Source organism: Trichoderma citrinoviride (assembly GCF_003025115.1).
Source record: "Trichoderma citrinoviride strain TUCIM 6016 unplaced genomic scaffold BBK36scaffold_14, whole genome shotgun sequence".
In the NCBI taxonomy this organism is placed as follows: Eukaryota; Fungi; Ascomycota; class Sordariomycetes; order Hypocreales; family Hypocreaceae; genus Trichoderma; species Trichoderma citrinoviride.
Window position 1 is genome coordinate 563,689 of NW_020194722.1, and position 16,563 is coordinate 580,251.

At 57.3% G+C, this 16,563-nt stretch overlaps 4 protein-coding genes across 4 annotated transcripts; 1 reads left to right on the forward strand and 3 right to left on the reverse strand.

The window, feature by feature from the left end:
- Nucleotides 1-1,119, reverse strand: BBK36DRAFT_1127131 (Clavaminate synthase-like protein; the record flags this gene model as incomplete). Its single annotated transcript, XM_024891466.1, has 1 exon — nucleotides 1-1,119. The coding sequence occupies one exon, from the start codon at nucleotides 1,117-1,119 to the stop codon at nucleotides 1-3; it is 1,119 nt and encodes a 372-aa protein (XP_024746480.1).
- Nucleotides 1,120-1,808: 689 nt separating this feature from the next.
- Nucleotides 1,809-5,811, reverse strand: BBK36DRAFT_1127524 (hypothetical protein; the record flags this gene model as incomplete). Its single annotated transcript, XM_024891517.1, has 3 exons — nucleotides 1,809-5,080; nucleotides 5,172-5,509; nucleotides 5,759-5,811. The coding sequence occupies 3 exons, from the start codon at nucleotides 5,809-5,811 to the stop codon at nucleotides 1,809-1,811; spliced, it is 3,663 nt and encodes a 1,220-aa protein (XP_024746481.1).
- Nucleotides 5,812-7,343: 1,532 nt separating this feature from the next.
- BBK36DRAFT_1127647 (hypothetical protein) lies at nucleotides 7,344-7,985 on the forward strand (the record flags this gene model as incomplete). Its single annotated transcript, XM_024891533.1, has 1 exon — nucleotides 7,344-7,985. The coding sequence occupies one exon, from the start codon at nucleotides 7,344-7,346 to the stop codon at nucleotides 7,983-7,985; it is 642 nt and encodes a 213-aa protein (XP_024746482.1).
- A 638-nt stretch (nucleotides 7,986-8,623) lies between these two features.
- Nucleotides 8,624-11,428, reverse strand: BBK36DRAFT_1127288 (WD40 repeat-like protein; the record flags this gene model as incomplete). Its single annotated transcript, XM_024891481.1, has 1 exon — nucleotides 8,624-11,428. One exon carries the CDS (start codon nucleotides 11,426-11,428, stop codon nucleotides 8,624-8,626), a length of 2,805 nt encoding a protein of 934 aa, XP_024746483.1.
- Nucleotides 11,429-16,563: the final 5,135 nt, after the last annotated feature.

Consider the following 16,563-nt stretch of genomic DNA (forward strand, 5'->3'; position numbering starts at 1 on the left):
TCATTCATCAACCATCTCCCCAACCCTCTTCATATCCCTTATCCTCCTCGCAACCCACTCCTCACACCTCACATCCTCATACCTCCTTTCCTCCCCCTCGCCCACAACAACAACACTACACGTCTCATGCAGCCCAAACCCCCAGAAAAACGGAATGCTCACCCTCTCCCTCCCACTACGGTTCCTCGCCCGATGCACAGTGCTCACGTACGCATCGTTCGTAATCCGCTGCATGCAGTCCCCCAGGTTCACCACCAACGTGCCCTCGATCGGCCGCGCGCGCAGCCACTGCCCTTGCTTGTTGAGCACCTCCAGCCCGCCCTGTGAATCCTGCCATAGGATCGTGAATAACTGGAAATCCGTATGCGATCCAATCGACACCCTCCCCTCTGTAGCATCCTCCTCCTCCTCCTCCTCCGTAGGCCGCTCAAGGGGAGGATAATAGTTCAGCCCATACGACGCATCAGGATACTTAACCTTCCCATCAAAACACCCCTCCTCAAGCCCCAGCCCCAACGCAAAACACCTCGTCAGCGCCCTTGCCAAGCGCAGACACTCCCGGATATGCCTCGTCAAGCTCTCCTTCAGCTGCGGCAAGTTCCTCGTCTTGTCCCACGGATACTCCTCGCACCGTAAATACCGCTTCACCTCCTCCGGTATTTCTTCCAGCCCCTTCTCTCCAACGGTATCGTCGTACCGAGGGTCATACCGATACGAGAAGCTCTCTCGCACATCAACCCCTTCGTACGGATTCAGTCGCTGAGTAGCCGGTGCTCTGTACCCATTCTCCCACTTGGCTTTCCTCGAATCAGCCCTCATTTTATTATCCGTATCCTGTCGGAAAAAGGCCAAGGAAGCCTCGTACGCATCCCTCGTCACGTCCGCGGGGATACCATGGTTCTTGATGTAGAAAAAGCCCATGTTCTGTGCCGCGGCACGGACCTGCTGCGCTACGGCCTTTCGGTCTTGGAGGGAATCGCTAAAGGTAGGAGAGATGTCGATGACGGGGATCTCGGACGGGAGAGCGTCGCGGAGGGGCGTCTTGAGAATGGTTCGTGTGACGATGCCGTTCGGCGAGGCGAGACGGAGCTGTGTCGTTTCCACTGTTTCTGTAGCCATGGCTGAGATGCTCTGGTCTCTTCGTGCTATGTCTCTTGTACTTTGCTGATTCCTGTCGTCTCCTGTCTTGGAGCGTCTATGTTGAGAAAAACCAACCAAATGACACTGCTTACATTGCCTTCATGTAAGAGTCAGTCTGTCGTCAGTCGTCAGATTTCATAGAAGCCATCCTCATCCGCCCAGCAATGGAGAAGCGGGGGATGACACATGCTAGCCTGTCTTTATGCAGAGCGTCCGATAGCCCGCCATGTCTAGGTACCCTGCAGACTTGCAGTCCCGTAGTACCAAAAGCATCCGACATGTCGTATCACATCACAATGTCCAAAGTCCAGTAAGAAGCAAACCGTATCGATCAATTTCAAGATTCTAAACACGCAGCGGATTATCCTGCTGCCCATGATCCATGCCTTTTCCCCGTTCCGAAACTCCAAAACCGACATGAAAGCCGAGGGCACAACACACACAAAACAAGACCAATGGCCCTTCGGCCGACCAACCCCCTCAAAAAGCAAACAACGCGTCCTGGGTATCTTTCCCTCAACGCCCTCGCGATGCAATTAAGATAAGAAAACAGAAAACAAACTTCCATGTCAGACCCCGTCTCCACTTTGTCAGAAGCGATGGGATCCGTACAGCTCAACCAGCGGGAGCCTTGCGGCTCAACCACTGGGAACCGTACGGCTCAACCATCACTTCCGACTCCGTGTCGACGCGCGGGTCGCGCGCTTCGGGGCCGGCGTCCCGTTCCCGGCCATGCCCAGGCCCGCAGCCAGTCTCGTCGACCGCTGCCTCTGGTTCGCCGCCGAGGGTTTGGGCCCGGGCTTTGACACCCGGTTGCTGGCCGGCTGGGCTCTCGCCGCAACCGCCGCTCCCCGCCCCCTCTTGGGCTTCTCCTCCTCCTGGAAGTCCGCCAGAGGCTCCTTCCAGACGACGCTCTTACCGCGCCGTGCTGTGGAAGCCTCGGCTTCATCCTGCTGGCCAGCCGCCAGCTCTCCGTCCCCTCCCTCGTCCTCTTCGGATCGCCTGGCCAGAAACTGGGCAGGGTACTCCGCGTTCCCCTTGTTGCGGCGAGTATTGGCGCGGGTTTGGTGGACCAAGTCCTGCTGCTCGGTGCGCACCGAACCCAGCGTTGCGCCTGTAGGGGGACGTCCACGGCCCACCTTGACGGGGGCCGGGATCGAGGACTTGGGGATCGCGCTTGGCCTGTTCCTCAAGCGGGTCGATCGGCGAGATACGGCGGCGGCAGCGGCTGGAGCCTCTTGAGGCTCGACGGCGTTTGCCGGCGCGTCCGCGTTCTCGACCGTCTTCGCTTGTGCCGCGGCCGTGTCCTTCGCGAGAGGATCCTCATCGTCGGACTGGCTGTTGGCCGGAACAGTCGACTTTCGCGGAGAGGATCGAGGAGCGCTGCGAACTCTCTTGGTGGGAGGCTCAGCAGTGCTCTGGAACTCGTTCTCTTCTCCTTCGCTGCTGTCGAACTTGCGCTTCTCTTTTTGCTGAGTCTCCATGTTAGGGCTTCTAGCTCCAAGAGGAAGACGCTGCGCCGGTGCGATAGGGGAGCCGCTCTCAGTGGACTGACGTCGGGCTCGGGGCCGCGAACGTCTGATAAAGTCCCGCAGGTAATCACGCTCCGGAGAGTCGTGGTTGCGGACCTTGGCCTCGGACTCGGTGCCACGGTTCGAGCTGTCTATCGAACTCGCGTGAGCACTGGTCTGGTTCACAGGCGTGAACGAGGAGCTGAGAGTAGGTGCGGCGGCGGAGTGGACGGCAGCGACCATGCTGGCGATGCTTGACTCGGCGGCCTTGTCCAAGTCGGGCGTTCGCTCCAGCTCGGAGAGAGAGGAGGAACTGTCCGAACCAGGGACAGACTTGGCAGCCTTTGCCGGAGTCGGCTCCGTGTAGCCAGGAACGGTGGTGCTGCCATCGGAGGGCCCGGCGGAAGAGACGTCGAAATCGGAGACGATCAGGGTCTCGTCATTGGCGCGGGCAGAGGAGTCTTCACGAGACGGCGACGATGAAGTTGGCCTGACGGAGGAAGCGTCGAAGTCGGAAACAATAAGAGTCTCGTCGTTGGCTTGGGCACGAGGATCCACGTTCTCGTCGTTGTCAGGTAGCGGCGGCGACGAGATTGGCTGAGCAGAGGACACGTTGAAGTCGGACACAATAAGTGTTTCGTCGTTGGCTTGGACATCAGATTCCTCATCACGCGGGAACTCTTTGACGAAGCGGAAAACAGGAGCATCGGGTGCCGACGGAGACTTCTCAGATGATGACGGCCCGTCCAACTGGTTCTTGGGAAACAAGTGGGTATATCTGGGCGGCAGCTTAAACCGAACCCAGAGGCGCCCATCAGACTCGACAACCATGACGCCGGCGTTGCCGTGGCATGCGTTCTGTGCCAAGCTGGAAAGCTGCTCGACTGCGCCAGCGGTGGGAGTCTCAATGGTCGGAACGCCAAAGATGCTGTCAGGGCGGTGCATATCCTCGACAAAGATGTTATCTTCGCTCTGGGGAGCAGCCAGCCGTGTGCAGGTCTCTCGCATCTTCCTCTTGTACTGACGGGAGAGGTCGCTGAGGTCCATGTCTTCGGCATGTTCGGGGTCGAGAGGGTTACACTGAGCAGACGAAGCACTGAAGTATACAGAAGCTTGAGAATGCCCGGAAATCTGGGAGGGGAAGTCTCGACTGCGGGAGGCGGGCTCTTTGACAGTGGGCAGGATTCCACTCGTTTCTTGGCCTCTGAGCGACTTCTGAGGTGAAAATGACTTTCGGCGCGCATTCTGAGATTTGAGCATGTTTCTGAACAGTGGCTCACTCTTGCGTCGCCTGACAATACTGGTGCGCCCATTCTCGATTGCGTCGGCCGGGCTGTTAACCCACGGCACAGAACCGCTAAAGGAGGGAGAGGAGGGTCTGAAATCAATGTGGGCAGGATCGTATTGTCGGACCGTGGAGGGTGACTGGCTATGCTGCATCCATTCTGGCAGCGACTTGACCAATTCCAAAGAGGCTCTGTCATTACTAGACGCAGTAACAGCGGCGGGAGGGGACGCTCGGCTAGGAGTCGAAGGCCTCAGACCACTCCACTTAGAAGGAGTAGGGGCCTTGGGACGAGACAGGTGTGCAGGAGATCCTTCCAAGATAGAGCTGTCGCCCATAGTAATGTCGGAGAAAGAAGAGTCGGGCTCGTCGCGAGAAGGAGAAGAGGGTGCCGCGAGAGTAGGGATTGGCTCTGACTTGCGCTTCGGTCGCCAGCGGGAGAAAGGTGACTCCTTGGGAGACTTAGTCCAGCGAATGATGCCAGGGGTAGAGTTTGCCGACACAGGCGAAGAGGATCTGGCCGCGCTGGGGCTCTTGGGAATGGTAATAGAGGGCGTCCTCTGGCGGGGAGAACCGTCTTTCCTGGGCGGCGGGGGAGAAGGCGGCTTGATGGGAGAGGGAGAGGGCTCGGCGCGAGAGGAAGAAACGGGCAACAGCCGAACAATCGTGTCGCTGAGTCTCTTGCGGAAGCTCTTGTTCTTGGGAGGGCTAGGAGACTGGGTAGGCTGGCGCTTCGTGGGAGACTTGGCATCTGATACCATGGATTCGCCGGGTTCCAAGGTGAGGATGCTTGGCTCGTTGGCGTCGGCAATGTCTGACAGATCGGGGATGCCGCTGGCGGCGAGGGGAATTCGAGGGTTGCGACGAATGGATCGCAGGTGGACTCCGGCCTCTGTGATGGATGCCATGTTGACGTCGATTTCCTTGACGCCTGTCTGGACAGCCTTGGAAAGTATGGGGTGAAGCTCGCTGTAGATGGCGCCGCCATTTCCACCGCTGGCGTATTCGAAGTTGATGGAAGAATAATCGACGAAACGTCGCTTCAGGGGGACGACCCTCTTGGAATATGTGCTCTTCTTGGCGAGGCTTCTCTGATCTGACAAGTCGGCGTACTCTTCGTGCAGGAAGCAATTTGCGACGTCCACTGCAGTGACAGTTAGCCAAGTCCAGCTCAAGCAGCGCTTTGACAGTGGATGTGTAAGATCGGACAACAAAGAGACAAACAAAAAACATACCCTTGGCGCGCATGATAGCGCTCGCCATCTCTGCTCTCGAGAGAGGCTCTCCGACCAGCTCCAACATGGCGTTCTCTGCCGGTTGCATGAACGAGTTGAGGCGACGCCGGCTCGCCCGCTGCGCCTCCTGAACTTCTTCGACGACCTCGGCCTGCGCAGCGCCCTGGGCCGCCATCGCCTGCTGCTGCCTTACCACACGCATGTCCGCGGACCGTCCAACACGCTTCATGATGGTGGCGCCCTTGCGAAGAGTTGCAGGGCCGGCGGCGACAGGGACACGGCACCAGGCGCGCGGAATCGTCGCGGACTTCTGGGGGACCAGCATGTCTGCCCACGAACTGTCCCTCCAGAAATCACGTCAGCAATCATTGTCCTCGAGGTAAGAGGAGGGGAAATCGTCGCTCGAAAAGAGACCGCAAGAGTCCACATACGTTGTTGTCTCGGCCTCCTGGGCCACTGGGAAAAACGTCACAAACGACGCTGGGAGAGGGTTGCTGCTGCGCGACCATTAGCCCACGATCAGATGCCAGGAGATGTCAAGCACCGCCAGTCGCGATACCGCAGCGCAGGTCGAGGCTGAGTCTTACCTTGAGACGGGCCTGTGCCCGCTTCCCCGTAGGGCGCTTGTCGTGCCGTCCATTGCGCAAAACGGCTGGTTCTCTCGTGCCACGATGCGAAAAGGAAGCTGGGGAGGAATTCGTGGTTTGAGAGGGCGGAATGCTGGAAAGGTGCAAGGTGGGAGTTTGGGAGGTCCTTGTGGCTGCGGCTAGCGGGACATGGGGAAGGAAATACTACAAGAATGGAAAATCAATTAAATCGAACGCTCGGGTGAATTGACCGACACCCCACGCGGACGCGTTCGGTTGACGATGCAGAACTGGAGTCGCGTGCCTTCAAGTGCGTGCGTGAAGCGCGGCTCGAGCTTGTCTGCCGAATTTTGGGATACGGAAGCTCGGCTTTGTTTACATTGGGCCCGAACAGGTAAGCGCGGGGAGTGGGTTAGTCCTAATGGGGCAGTGAATGCAATTGGAGGGGCATTTTGGAGCAGAGAAGCGTGACGCGTAAAGTGAAGAGGAAGTGAGTTTGACACCGCCAGATAGTAACAACAATGGCTGAGAAGACAATAAACAGAAAGCCCTTCAATGGGATTGACCTACTACTATTATACTCTGTCCCTACAGTATATTGCACATTAAGTCGTCAGTAGGTAGTAGTAGATGGATGAGCGGTGCTGCTATTTTTGCATCAGATGGGCGACTAGCTGTACACCCCACAAGCATCACAAAGGTTAGCTCTGCACATCGCAAGATACGCAGGATTTTTCAGCAATGATCAGCGAATGTACTCCCTCTGCAAAATCAATATGCCCAGTGACTTAAAGAAGGAAAAGGAGACATAGTTCAGGAAGCCAGAGAGAGGAAAGACGGCATACCTTAGCTGTAATACAGCTATAAGAAAGTAAATATATAGCTAATATTGCAGTAGCAGGTAAAATATGGCATGTTTATAAGGTACTGCCCTGCCTTTATGTACTGAAGTAGCGTAACTTCTCGTCCCATACTATTATTTGCTGATCAGTAGGTTGCTATACATGTGGCGATTTGTACTCATTTAACCTTTGTGATGCTTGTAGGGTGTAGATCCCGCTTCGAGCTCCAAATTTCCAGGGAGTGGCCTTTAAAGGTTATTGAGACATGCAGTGAAACAACCGCCTTGCAAACACTTGTGCACAGATTTTCAAGACGCAGAATAAGTGCCCACAGTCATGAGACTAGTAGTAGTACTACGTAGCATAGTCTTGCCTTGATCCCTTGTGTGTATCTCTTGATTCCTGGACTCTCTTCACCTTATATGTAAGGCCATCCAGGTCCATCATCTACAAGTCCCGCTGACTCATCAAGTCCATCCTGGCCCGAGCTCAGCCTTGCAGAAATGCGCCCCTCTGTAGCCCCTCTAATCCGTCCACCGACGACAGCCTACAAACTCCCCCAAGCCTCGTCACTGTCCAACGTCATCCCCTCCGCGTCGCCTATCAGCAGCATCCGCATCGTCAGCCTCGCCATCTCGTCGCCCTCCCCCGACGCATCCCCCCCCTCCTCACCGATAAACGACCGACAATAACAACAACACCAAAAAGAGGAGGAAACACACAACGTAAAAAAAAAAAACAAAATGAACCGCCTCTTCGGCTCCAAGCCCTCGGGCCCCAAACCAACCCTCACCGGCGCAATCACCAACATCGACACCCGCATCGCCTCCATCGACACCAAGCTCAAGGCCCTCAACGGCGAGCTCTCCGCCTACCAGGAGAAGCTCTCCAAGATGCGCGACGGCCCCGGCAAGCAGGCCATCAAGCAAAAGGCCCTCAAGGTCCTCCAGCGCCGCAAGGCCTACGAGGCCGAAAAGGACAAGCTCGAGGCCCAGGTCTGGAACATGGAGCAGGCCCAGACCATGCAGGACAACCTCAAGAACGTCATGACCCAGGTCGACGCCATGAAGACCACCAACAAGGAGCTGCGCAAGCAGTACGGCAAGATCGACATTGACAAGATTGAGCGCCTGCAGGACGACATGGCCGACCTGCTCGACGTCGGCAACGAGATCCAGGAGAGCCTGGCGCGCGGCTACGACATTCCGGATGAGGTCGACGAGGCCGAGCTGGATGCCGAGCTTGAGGCGTTGGGCATGGAGGCCGAGCTGGAGCAGGAGTACGGGAGCGGTGCTGTGCCGGGGTTCCTGCAGGACGAGGTCGTGCCCGAGTTTGTTGACGAGCCGCCGCAGACGGAAGAGAAGGTCAAGCAGGCTGCGGGTTAGACCTTGAAATGTTGGGACGATCTTGTCTCCCTTCTTTTATCTTGCATGGGCATACTATGTACGACTGTTTCTATTCGTTCTGTTGGAGTAACAATCGGCACGGTTCTACTATTCGTCTCTGCTTTTCAAGGCGGGAGATCGCGGGCGCAAGTTCTACATGTATATGCCTCCAGCCCACCAACCAACATCGTTAGAATTGACTTTAACCCTTTGAGCGACATACACAAGGCAAAGCAGCCCCAGATTTTTTTATCATGTGCATTCGTATTTTTTTGCGCTTGTTTGCTTGTCTGAATAATGAACAACGAAATCTACAATATCATCTACCAAGACCCAAGCCCTGTCCGTTACAAAGGTGTCGACTCACTCGACTAATTACAACGTGGTACAAACGCCGGGAGAACTGTTGAATTGCCGGGAATGCTGACTGCAGTGATGCCATCGCCTGTTTCTTTTCTGATGCTTTTCTGATTTTTTGGGGAGTCAAGTAGAAATTCCATATTCATACCAAAATCTCGTTGCGCCGCATCCTAAACTCCTCCACCCAGCACATTGCCTTTGGGGCATCGAACGTGTATAGCCGTCAGGTTTGTTAGTGTAGTCTCTCAATGTCCCCCTTGATTCCTCACGTCTCCCTCTCAATCAATGGCCGCAAAGAATCGGGCCACCTCCTCCAGCTCCGGATCACCGTTGCAAAAGTCCCATCCCACGATGACTGGTGCCTGGCTGCAGCAGATGATCTTGCGGGCATCGAACTGAAGCTTGAAGACGCGGGCTGGGGGATTCTCGGCCGCCACTATGCGCGGATGCTGCTCTGGGGCTGGCGTTGCGTCTGCCATCTCAGCCGTCGCCCCTTGCTGGGCGGGAGGGGTTTGTCCGGCAAGAAGCTCTGATTGAATTGGGGGGAGTTGGGGAGGGGGTCCTTGACCGGGTGAGATGGAGAGTTGCGATGGCTGGGGCAACGGGGCGTGAAGAGGAACAGAGGCCTGAGCCTGTGGCGCCAGTACTGAGGGATAAGCCATGTGTCGCTGATCGCTGCCACTGCCGTCGACTGCCACTGCAGAAGAGGGACCTCCCATCGCACCACCCGCGTATCCAGAGAGCAGGTGAGGGGCTGCGGCGACGGGGCCTTGGATGTGAGAATTTCCGCGAGCAATGAGGCGCTGTCTGGCCGACTGATTGTTCTGGATCGCAATCAGGCCATCCGCCACCACCTGCCTCAGATGTGCTCGGACAAAGGGGGACGGCTCCCGCTCGATCGCGGCTTGTAGGTAGCTGTGGTAGATGAGCATTGACGGGTGGTTCGCCAACGCCTGTCTCAGGGCAGCAACGCCAACGGGCACAACCGAGTCGATCATGGCCTTGTAGATGCGCGCCATCTGGCTGTTCTCGCCGCTGGGGTCTCTGATCGGCGACGAATGCATGCCCTGCGGCGCCCCGGGATGCACAGCCGACACGGCAAGGGCCGCCGAGGCAAGCTGGGTGCCCTGTCGCTGGCCGTTGGTCAGGGCAGTTTGTCTGTGTGCCGCCTCGGCCGCCTCTTCCTGACGCAGGTGATGGGCCGGCTTCCACACGCCCTCCTTGTCGCGGCGCCAGATGATGATGCTCTGGTCGTACGAGCCGGACACGATGCGCCCGTACTTGCGCCCACCGCCGCCGCCTGGCGGGACCTTGGCGCCCGTGGCCTGGACATCGGCCGGCCGAGAGCTTCCGGCATTCACTCTCCTTGAGCGACGAATCCTTCGGTCGCCCTCGTGGTCGATCTCGCCCGCCTCGACGGCCCTAAAGTACTCGGCGTCCACTCGCTTGGCCTCTGCTGCGTCCTCCTCCTTGCTGTACGGCAAGTCGCCGAAGCCAGCCTGCACCGTTCGCACGAGATGGGCGTGCCCTCGGAGTGAGGCCACCTTGAGGCCGGTTGGCGCGTCGAAAATGCAAACTTCGTAGTCACTACTACCACTGACAATTCGACGCTCGTCAAACTCGACGCAGGCGATGCCCTTCTCGTGCGCAGGGATGGTCTGTGTGCAGACCTGGTCCGGCCAGTTCCATACCTTGATGTGGCGATCGCCAGAGACGGACACAATGGTGTTGCCCCGGATCTGGATCGCGTTGACGGCAGCGCCGTGTCCCTCCAGCTTGCCGATGACGGTGTAGGGGGGCTTGACGGGCAGCTCCTGGGAGAGGTCGGGTTCGTAACCGTAGGGCTTGACGCTCAGGCCGACGGGGTTGACGGCTGCATCCACGGGGCCGTAGCCCACGTCGCCATATCGCAGCGGCCGACGGTTGAAGATCTTGATGGTCTTATCCTTGGAAGACGTGACGAGGACGCGCTTGTCGAACCTGACGTTGAGGACGGACTCGCGGTGGGCGTTTGTGATGCGCTGCACCAGCTCTCCCGTGGAGAACTTCCAGATGAAGACGTTGGAGTCGCTGCTGCCCGAGACCAAAATGTCCTCGGCCGGGTCTGCGTCGAACTGGAGGCACAGGACGGAGCCCGTGTGGCCGGTCAGCGGCGGGCGGACCAACCGACGCGTGTGCATGTTCCAGACCCTCATGGTGCGGTCCCGGCTGCCGCTGACGAGGTAGTTTGCGTCGAACTGCAGCGTGTAGACGCATTCCTGGTGGCCCTCCTCAGGATAGCTGGGATGCGGCAGGACAAACGTCTTGTACTTGCCCAGCTCCCAGTTCGACTCGAGCCGTCGCCTCATGTTGTAGAGGTACTTCCAGTTGATGCGATATCGCGAGCTGTTGATGTCCCACGTCCAGAGCGTCGACTTGATCATGGACGCCGTGGTGTCGCCCGCTTCGATGGATGGCAGCGACATCTCGGGGGTGCCGCCGGGCTCCTTGCGCTTGGCTCGACTTTCCGACGACGAGGACGACGGCCCATGGCTCCAATCCACAGCCTTGCCTTTGGCGGATGTGAAGCTGTCCAAGTGCATGTCCCCCAGAGAAGGCAGCATCTGTCTCGGCGACTGCATCGCGTTGGGGGTCCCGAAGATGCTGGACCCGGCGCTGCTGTCGACGATGCTGGGAAGCCTGTCCTGATCTATCATCTCCATATCTCCGTCGTCGTCGTCGTTGTTGAGAATGGCCCGGATCTTGTTTGGGTGATGGTCCGACGTCTGCATTCTATGCAGATGCCCTATCGAGTTGCTCACGCCTGTGTTGACCCTAACCTCCCACGCATCGATCTCGCTCTGCACGGCCTTCCAGCCTTCGAGGTAGTATAGTCGTTCCCATAGTTTTCGGTCCACGGCGAGGTCGTACCATGCTCGACAGGTCTGCAGCACGCTGACGAGAGAGACGGGGTCGAGGTAGCCCAGGATCTTGAGGCAGATTTCGGCGGGGAGGTGTCGGATGAAGTCGATGTACAGTCGCGGGCTCAGGCGCTCGACGATCTCGACGATGGCTGAGGTGGGAAGCTGGTCCAGCAACGTCATGGCGAGCTCTGCAGCAACGGCGAGTCAGGGGGGTTAAGCTCATAGCAAGCAGCGCAGGGCACATGTAGCCTAGAATTCAGGAGCACTCACTGGACTTGACGGAAACTGGGAGCATGGAGGCGTTTGCAGCAAGCCACTGCGGCAGCTCGAGGGGGGACTTGAGCGACGCCAGCGCAGACAGCTGGTCGGCCAGCCCAGTGGTGCCCAGAGGATCCTCGGAGTAGCCCTCGTCAGGCTGGTGGGCAGGCGAGAAGGGGCCCATGGCGGATGGCAGGTTGTCTCGCGACATGTGTAGAGTCGGGGCTCAGCCTCGCCCACGGGTAAAGTGAAGCTATCACGGCCGGGTGCCTTGGTTGTCGCTCGATACGGCTGACGGATTGCGAAGCGCTGAGAGCCAGACGGCCGCGCAAACTCCCATATCGATGCCGGGGGTTTGGGTGCCAATGGCGAGGCCAGATGGGGCGCGGATTGGTGAGCAGTGGCGATGTGGCCGTCCAGTGGCAGCCAGGACAGGACGACGGTGACGAAAGGCAAACGGGTCGGTCGAGGCGAATCGTCGCGCTGCAGCCTGGATGCAGTTGCATGGATGGGAGGATCCAGCCCAGCGTCCAGGTTGCACGGGAAGCAGAGGCTCCCGGCGGCGGGGATGGGCCTCCAGGGCTGTCCTCCACTGGGTGCTGTTGGTTCAGTGGGAGGTTACAGTAGAGGCCGGATCCATATCCCAGCCCAGCCCAGCCCAGCGCTATGTGCCCAGTTGTGCAAGTGCCGTGGCGCCGCTTTGGGGCGGGGGGTCCTGGGCTTCAATGATTCCGGTCAGCAGCGCCGCAGCGGGCTGGGGCTACCAGCAGGGTACTGGGAGCTGCCCGCTGGACGGCAGAGGACAGCCGGTACTGGCGAGGTAACTGCGGCGACAGACTGGCGCGGAACCGTGATGGCGGCGACCGGCTGATCCGCCGCTTTAAGGTAGTAGTGCTCCAGCTGAGAGGCGGGCACTAAGGTAGAAGGATAACAACCTGGAACCTGAACCTGGAAGCGGCAGCCCCTGATGTCGCAGGCGAGGCAGCGCTCGCAGTAGGAAAGGCATTAACCGTTTCGATAAGGGACGATGCTTGAGAGGCTTATCGACATGAGGCTAGGAGAATGCTCTCGAACAATGAGCCCTTGTCTCGGTGATCACGGGCGGTTCTAGCGCTGATGCGTGTGCTGATTGCAGGTAAGACGGATCCAAAGGCTCGGTGCTGTTCACGGGCGAGGGGGTCTCGCATTGAAGGTACATGTACATACTTACATCCGACGTGCTGGAGGACCTTGTTAAGAGCAGACGAGTTCAACTGATGACTTGAAAGGATCTCCATGTCCGGCAATGGGCATAATAACTCCTCCGATCTCCGAGCTGCAAGTGATTCACGTAATCGAGCGGGAGCACCTCCATCTCTTTGCCACACTCGCGATATCACATATCAGTGCTTCCAAGGTGCAGTCTAGCAGTACATTGCGGGCGCCAGTATCTTCGATTCGAAACATTTGATTACCAACAACGTTTCGGCACTTGAGTTATCCTTCTGACGAATGAGCTGCCGAGTCTTCAGGTTCTCCACGGCTCATCAGCTATGCGCCTAATCAAAGTTGCTCCATACCCAACCGATAAACACGAGATCCTCGCTCGGCCTTGCATACAGCATTTGTTCTTGAGACGGCTGATGTAGTCGGACTCGCAACAATCAGATCTCTCTCAGCAATTATATAGACGTATTGGTAGCTCTATCTTGGAAAGCTTGCGTATATGAGAGGCACGTGACTCATTCAGCTCGCAAATTCCAGTCAACCAACTGCATCTCGTCGGTCTGGTATTGAAGGCCAAGCCACCACCAACACAAATGTTCGGCAGCATCATACATATCCAGACATTGGAACGGTTGGACAGCTACTACTTCGTAGACGCGCTCCGTCTGATTGGCTATAACGTATTGACCAGGACTCAGCTCAACCACCGTCTCGCTGGGAGAAACGCTCCGGACATGCGCCTCTCGTCGCCGGGTCGCATTGACGGCCACGGTTCTAAAAGCTTAGCTACATGAGTGGCCGATGCAGCTCAGCCCTACAGTACGGATGGTGGTGGTGTTGCACCCAAGGTGGTAGTAAACCGCACCCCTGGATTCAGCTCTTCACCGGGGTGCCTCTGACTATCTATTCTTCTTCCTTTTTCTGTTGAATCTAGCGTCCGTCTTGAGGCCATTGGCCACGACTTGGGACACAGGACATGTCCATTGACGTCAGTCGGCATCTTTCAGCTGGCTCATGGCAATCAATTTTGGTCGAAGTTGGGGTGGCTGTTTGACTTGTTTGTGACGGTGAGCAAGTCGTCTGGTCCTTCACCGCCGTCGCCAAAAGAAAACAGAGCCCACGATAGTGCCACCGTCGACGTAATATTTGTTTGCGAGTCCACAAAAAGCATCACGCATGTGACCAGATTCCATGTACGGAGCAGAATCCCTGGGCTTCAAACGAGGCGCTAGGTGCAGCCTGATGCCAGCGGTTAACCAGCGTACTACCATGTGTCGACGGTCGTGAGCTGAAAGGAGGCTGATGATGCTGGGTCTGGAGTAGGCGTTCAAGCATTGTAGTAGTAAGTCAGATTTGGCCGAGTTCGTCCAGAGTCAGCCGTATCGACAGACTTGCAGTACGGATGATGTACGCGTACTTGCTGGGACGGAGTAGCAGCATGTTCGGCTTTCAACAGGTCCAGTCAGTCCGTCCGCTCTCAACTCGCCAGGGTAACCGACTTGTGTTGTTCCTTTTAAGCGGGTGTGTAGAGCCATGGCTTGCCAAGTACGGAGTACATGGACTACAGTTCCACGTCCCTGCAGCAGCTTGAAATGTGAAAAGTGACGAGCTTCGATATGAAATTGCCAGGGTCTATTTCTCCGAGCAGAATTTTGCGTGTGTGTTTTTTGAGTTGCCGGTCCGTATTGCAGACGGTATGCCTCCTTTTCTACCTTGGCTTCTCTCACCTTCAAGTTTCTTATGGAAGACGTTAAATCGAGTCGGCGTTTCTGACGATAGAGAGAGACAGAGAAACTGCGTGTTTATGCTTGAAGCGACAAACGGCTTTGAATCAGACTTTGTGCCCTGTGTTTGCCATGTGCAATCCTCAAGGCTGCCATGCTCGCCCTTATATAGCGCTGCCATCGTTTAAACCTTTCACGATCCCCAGATTCCGGCGTCCGTGGCGCCGAATACTAATAAGGTAAGGTAGTTATGAGCACCGCAAGCCTCGAGCAGCGAGCAATGGACGCCTTGCTGCCCCGGTGCCTAGACCGCCGATAGCTGCTCAACGCATGACAAAGACGCTTCAGGTCTCAAATGTTCGTTTCCCGGATAAGGTAGGTCCATGTATCGTACTGACGTATGGAGCATGTACTTTGGCACACATGGCAGCAAGGGTAGAGAACCTACGGAGCATGATGAAGACGCTGCATATGGCGACGGGGGAATCAGTCGGCATTGTTGCAGCAAATTGATTGCAACGCCCAAAAGCCGGCCGCCAGCCACCGCGTCTACCCGCACCCATCATGAGATAATAGTGCATCCCGTGAACACTGGCGAGCATCAATCAAATGGCGCCAGGCAGAGAGGCCCTTCGTCCAAGTATGTACCCAGCCCAGCTATGGAAATGGCCAGGCTGAAGCGGTAGGAAGCACCACCGATCCCAAAGGGGCCGCTTCATACCTATCAAGTAAGAAACACCAGCAAGAGTCCGTTTGATCGCAGCCAGATGCACGGATCTTGCCTCGTGTAGGTGACAATGGGGGATGGCCGCGTGGGCGGTGCTGAGACTCGGGGCAGACGGGATGCGACCTCGCCTGGTCTTGTTGGTCCAGCAGCCGCCGGCTTGTGCGACTGAAACAGCGGCAAGAAGCATGTGAGAGCATGTGAGAAGGCAGCAAAACACGCTTCACTGCTTCAGTGTCGTTTGGCGCAACCTATTCTGTTAACGCTGCTGAGCACCATCATCTGTTGGTGGTGTTGTGGTATTCAATGTTAGTCGTCCAGCACGAACCAGTAGCGCTCAGTATCAACACCAAGGTAAGGTAGTTCGTCATACCAACGCCCCCGGCCACTCTAGTCAACGGACGAGTGCTTCCGCTGGTGCACATCGGCAGCGGCTTTTGTATCGCCATCATCAAACCAAACGAACGGCTTTCTCCCCAGCTTGTGCCCGTCCCATGCTTGTTCCTTTGTGGCATGACAAGAGCAACATGAAAAGAGGCATGATGGTCAATTTCCCTCCTCTCGTGGCTCCAGTTGCGTCTAGCCATTCCGGGGGTAGCGCCAATTCTGGCTATTGTGAAACATGCAGCGACTGGGGGGGGCACAGAAGCAAGAGCCTTCGGTTGTGCATGCCGCCATTGAGTAGCGGTACTTGGGCTCATGGGCGCCAGCTGCAGCCTGCCAGAAGCCTGCTGGGTCCTGCCGAGTAGAGGTACATCCATGCGACGACTTTTGCCGCTGCCATGGTGGCGAAAATGCTGGCCGTCTGGTCAAAGACACTGGCAGCCGGTTCTGGGGGGTTCCAACCATCCGCATCGCTGGAGGGTTCGGGCAGAGAAACGGAACCTCAACCGATACTGATCATACTGTACATACTACTGGAGCAGAGGAGGGGGAAGACGATGGCGATTTCTCGGACCGCCGCAGAAAGGGAACAAGAACGGCAGACAGAAGAAGCGAAGAAAAAAAAAGAGAAAAAAAAAGGGTCCCAAGCGCCCCCTCCCCCCCATCCATCCATCCCCCCTTCTGCAGCCCCCCCGGTTGAACCCCCTGATTTCAAGCCCAGCAGCGCTAAACCGCCCTGAGCGCCCCAATCGTCCCCATTTGGCAGCCCCCCTCAGCGCCTGTAGATCAACTAGACCGATGCCCGCTGCTGATTGGTACCTGGTGCTGAGTATCTGCACACCACACCGCGCAGCTGCCGGTACCGCCCCCAGCCGCGCATCGAGGTACTCCATAACAGCGTCTGGCCTGCTCCGTCCCGTCGAGTCGTCCTCGACAGCCTCTCTTTTTGTTCTCTTGCAGCTCAGTTCACACCCGCCCCCTTTCGCCTCCTGATCCTGCTGCCTCTGCAGCCTCGGCGT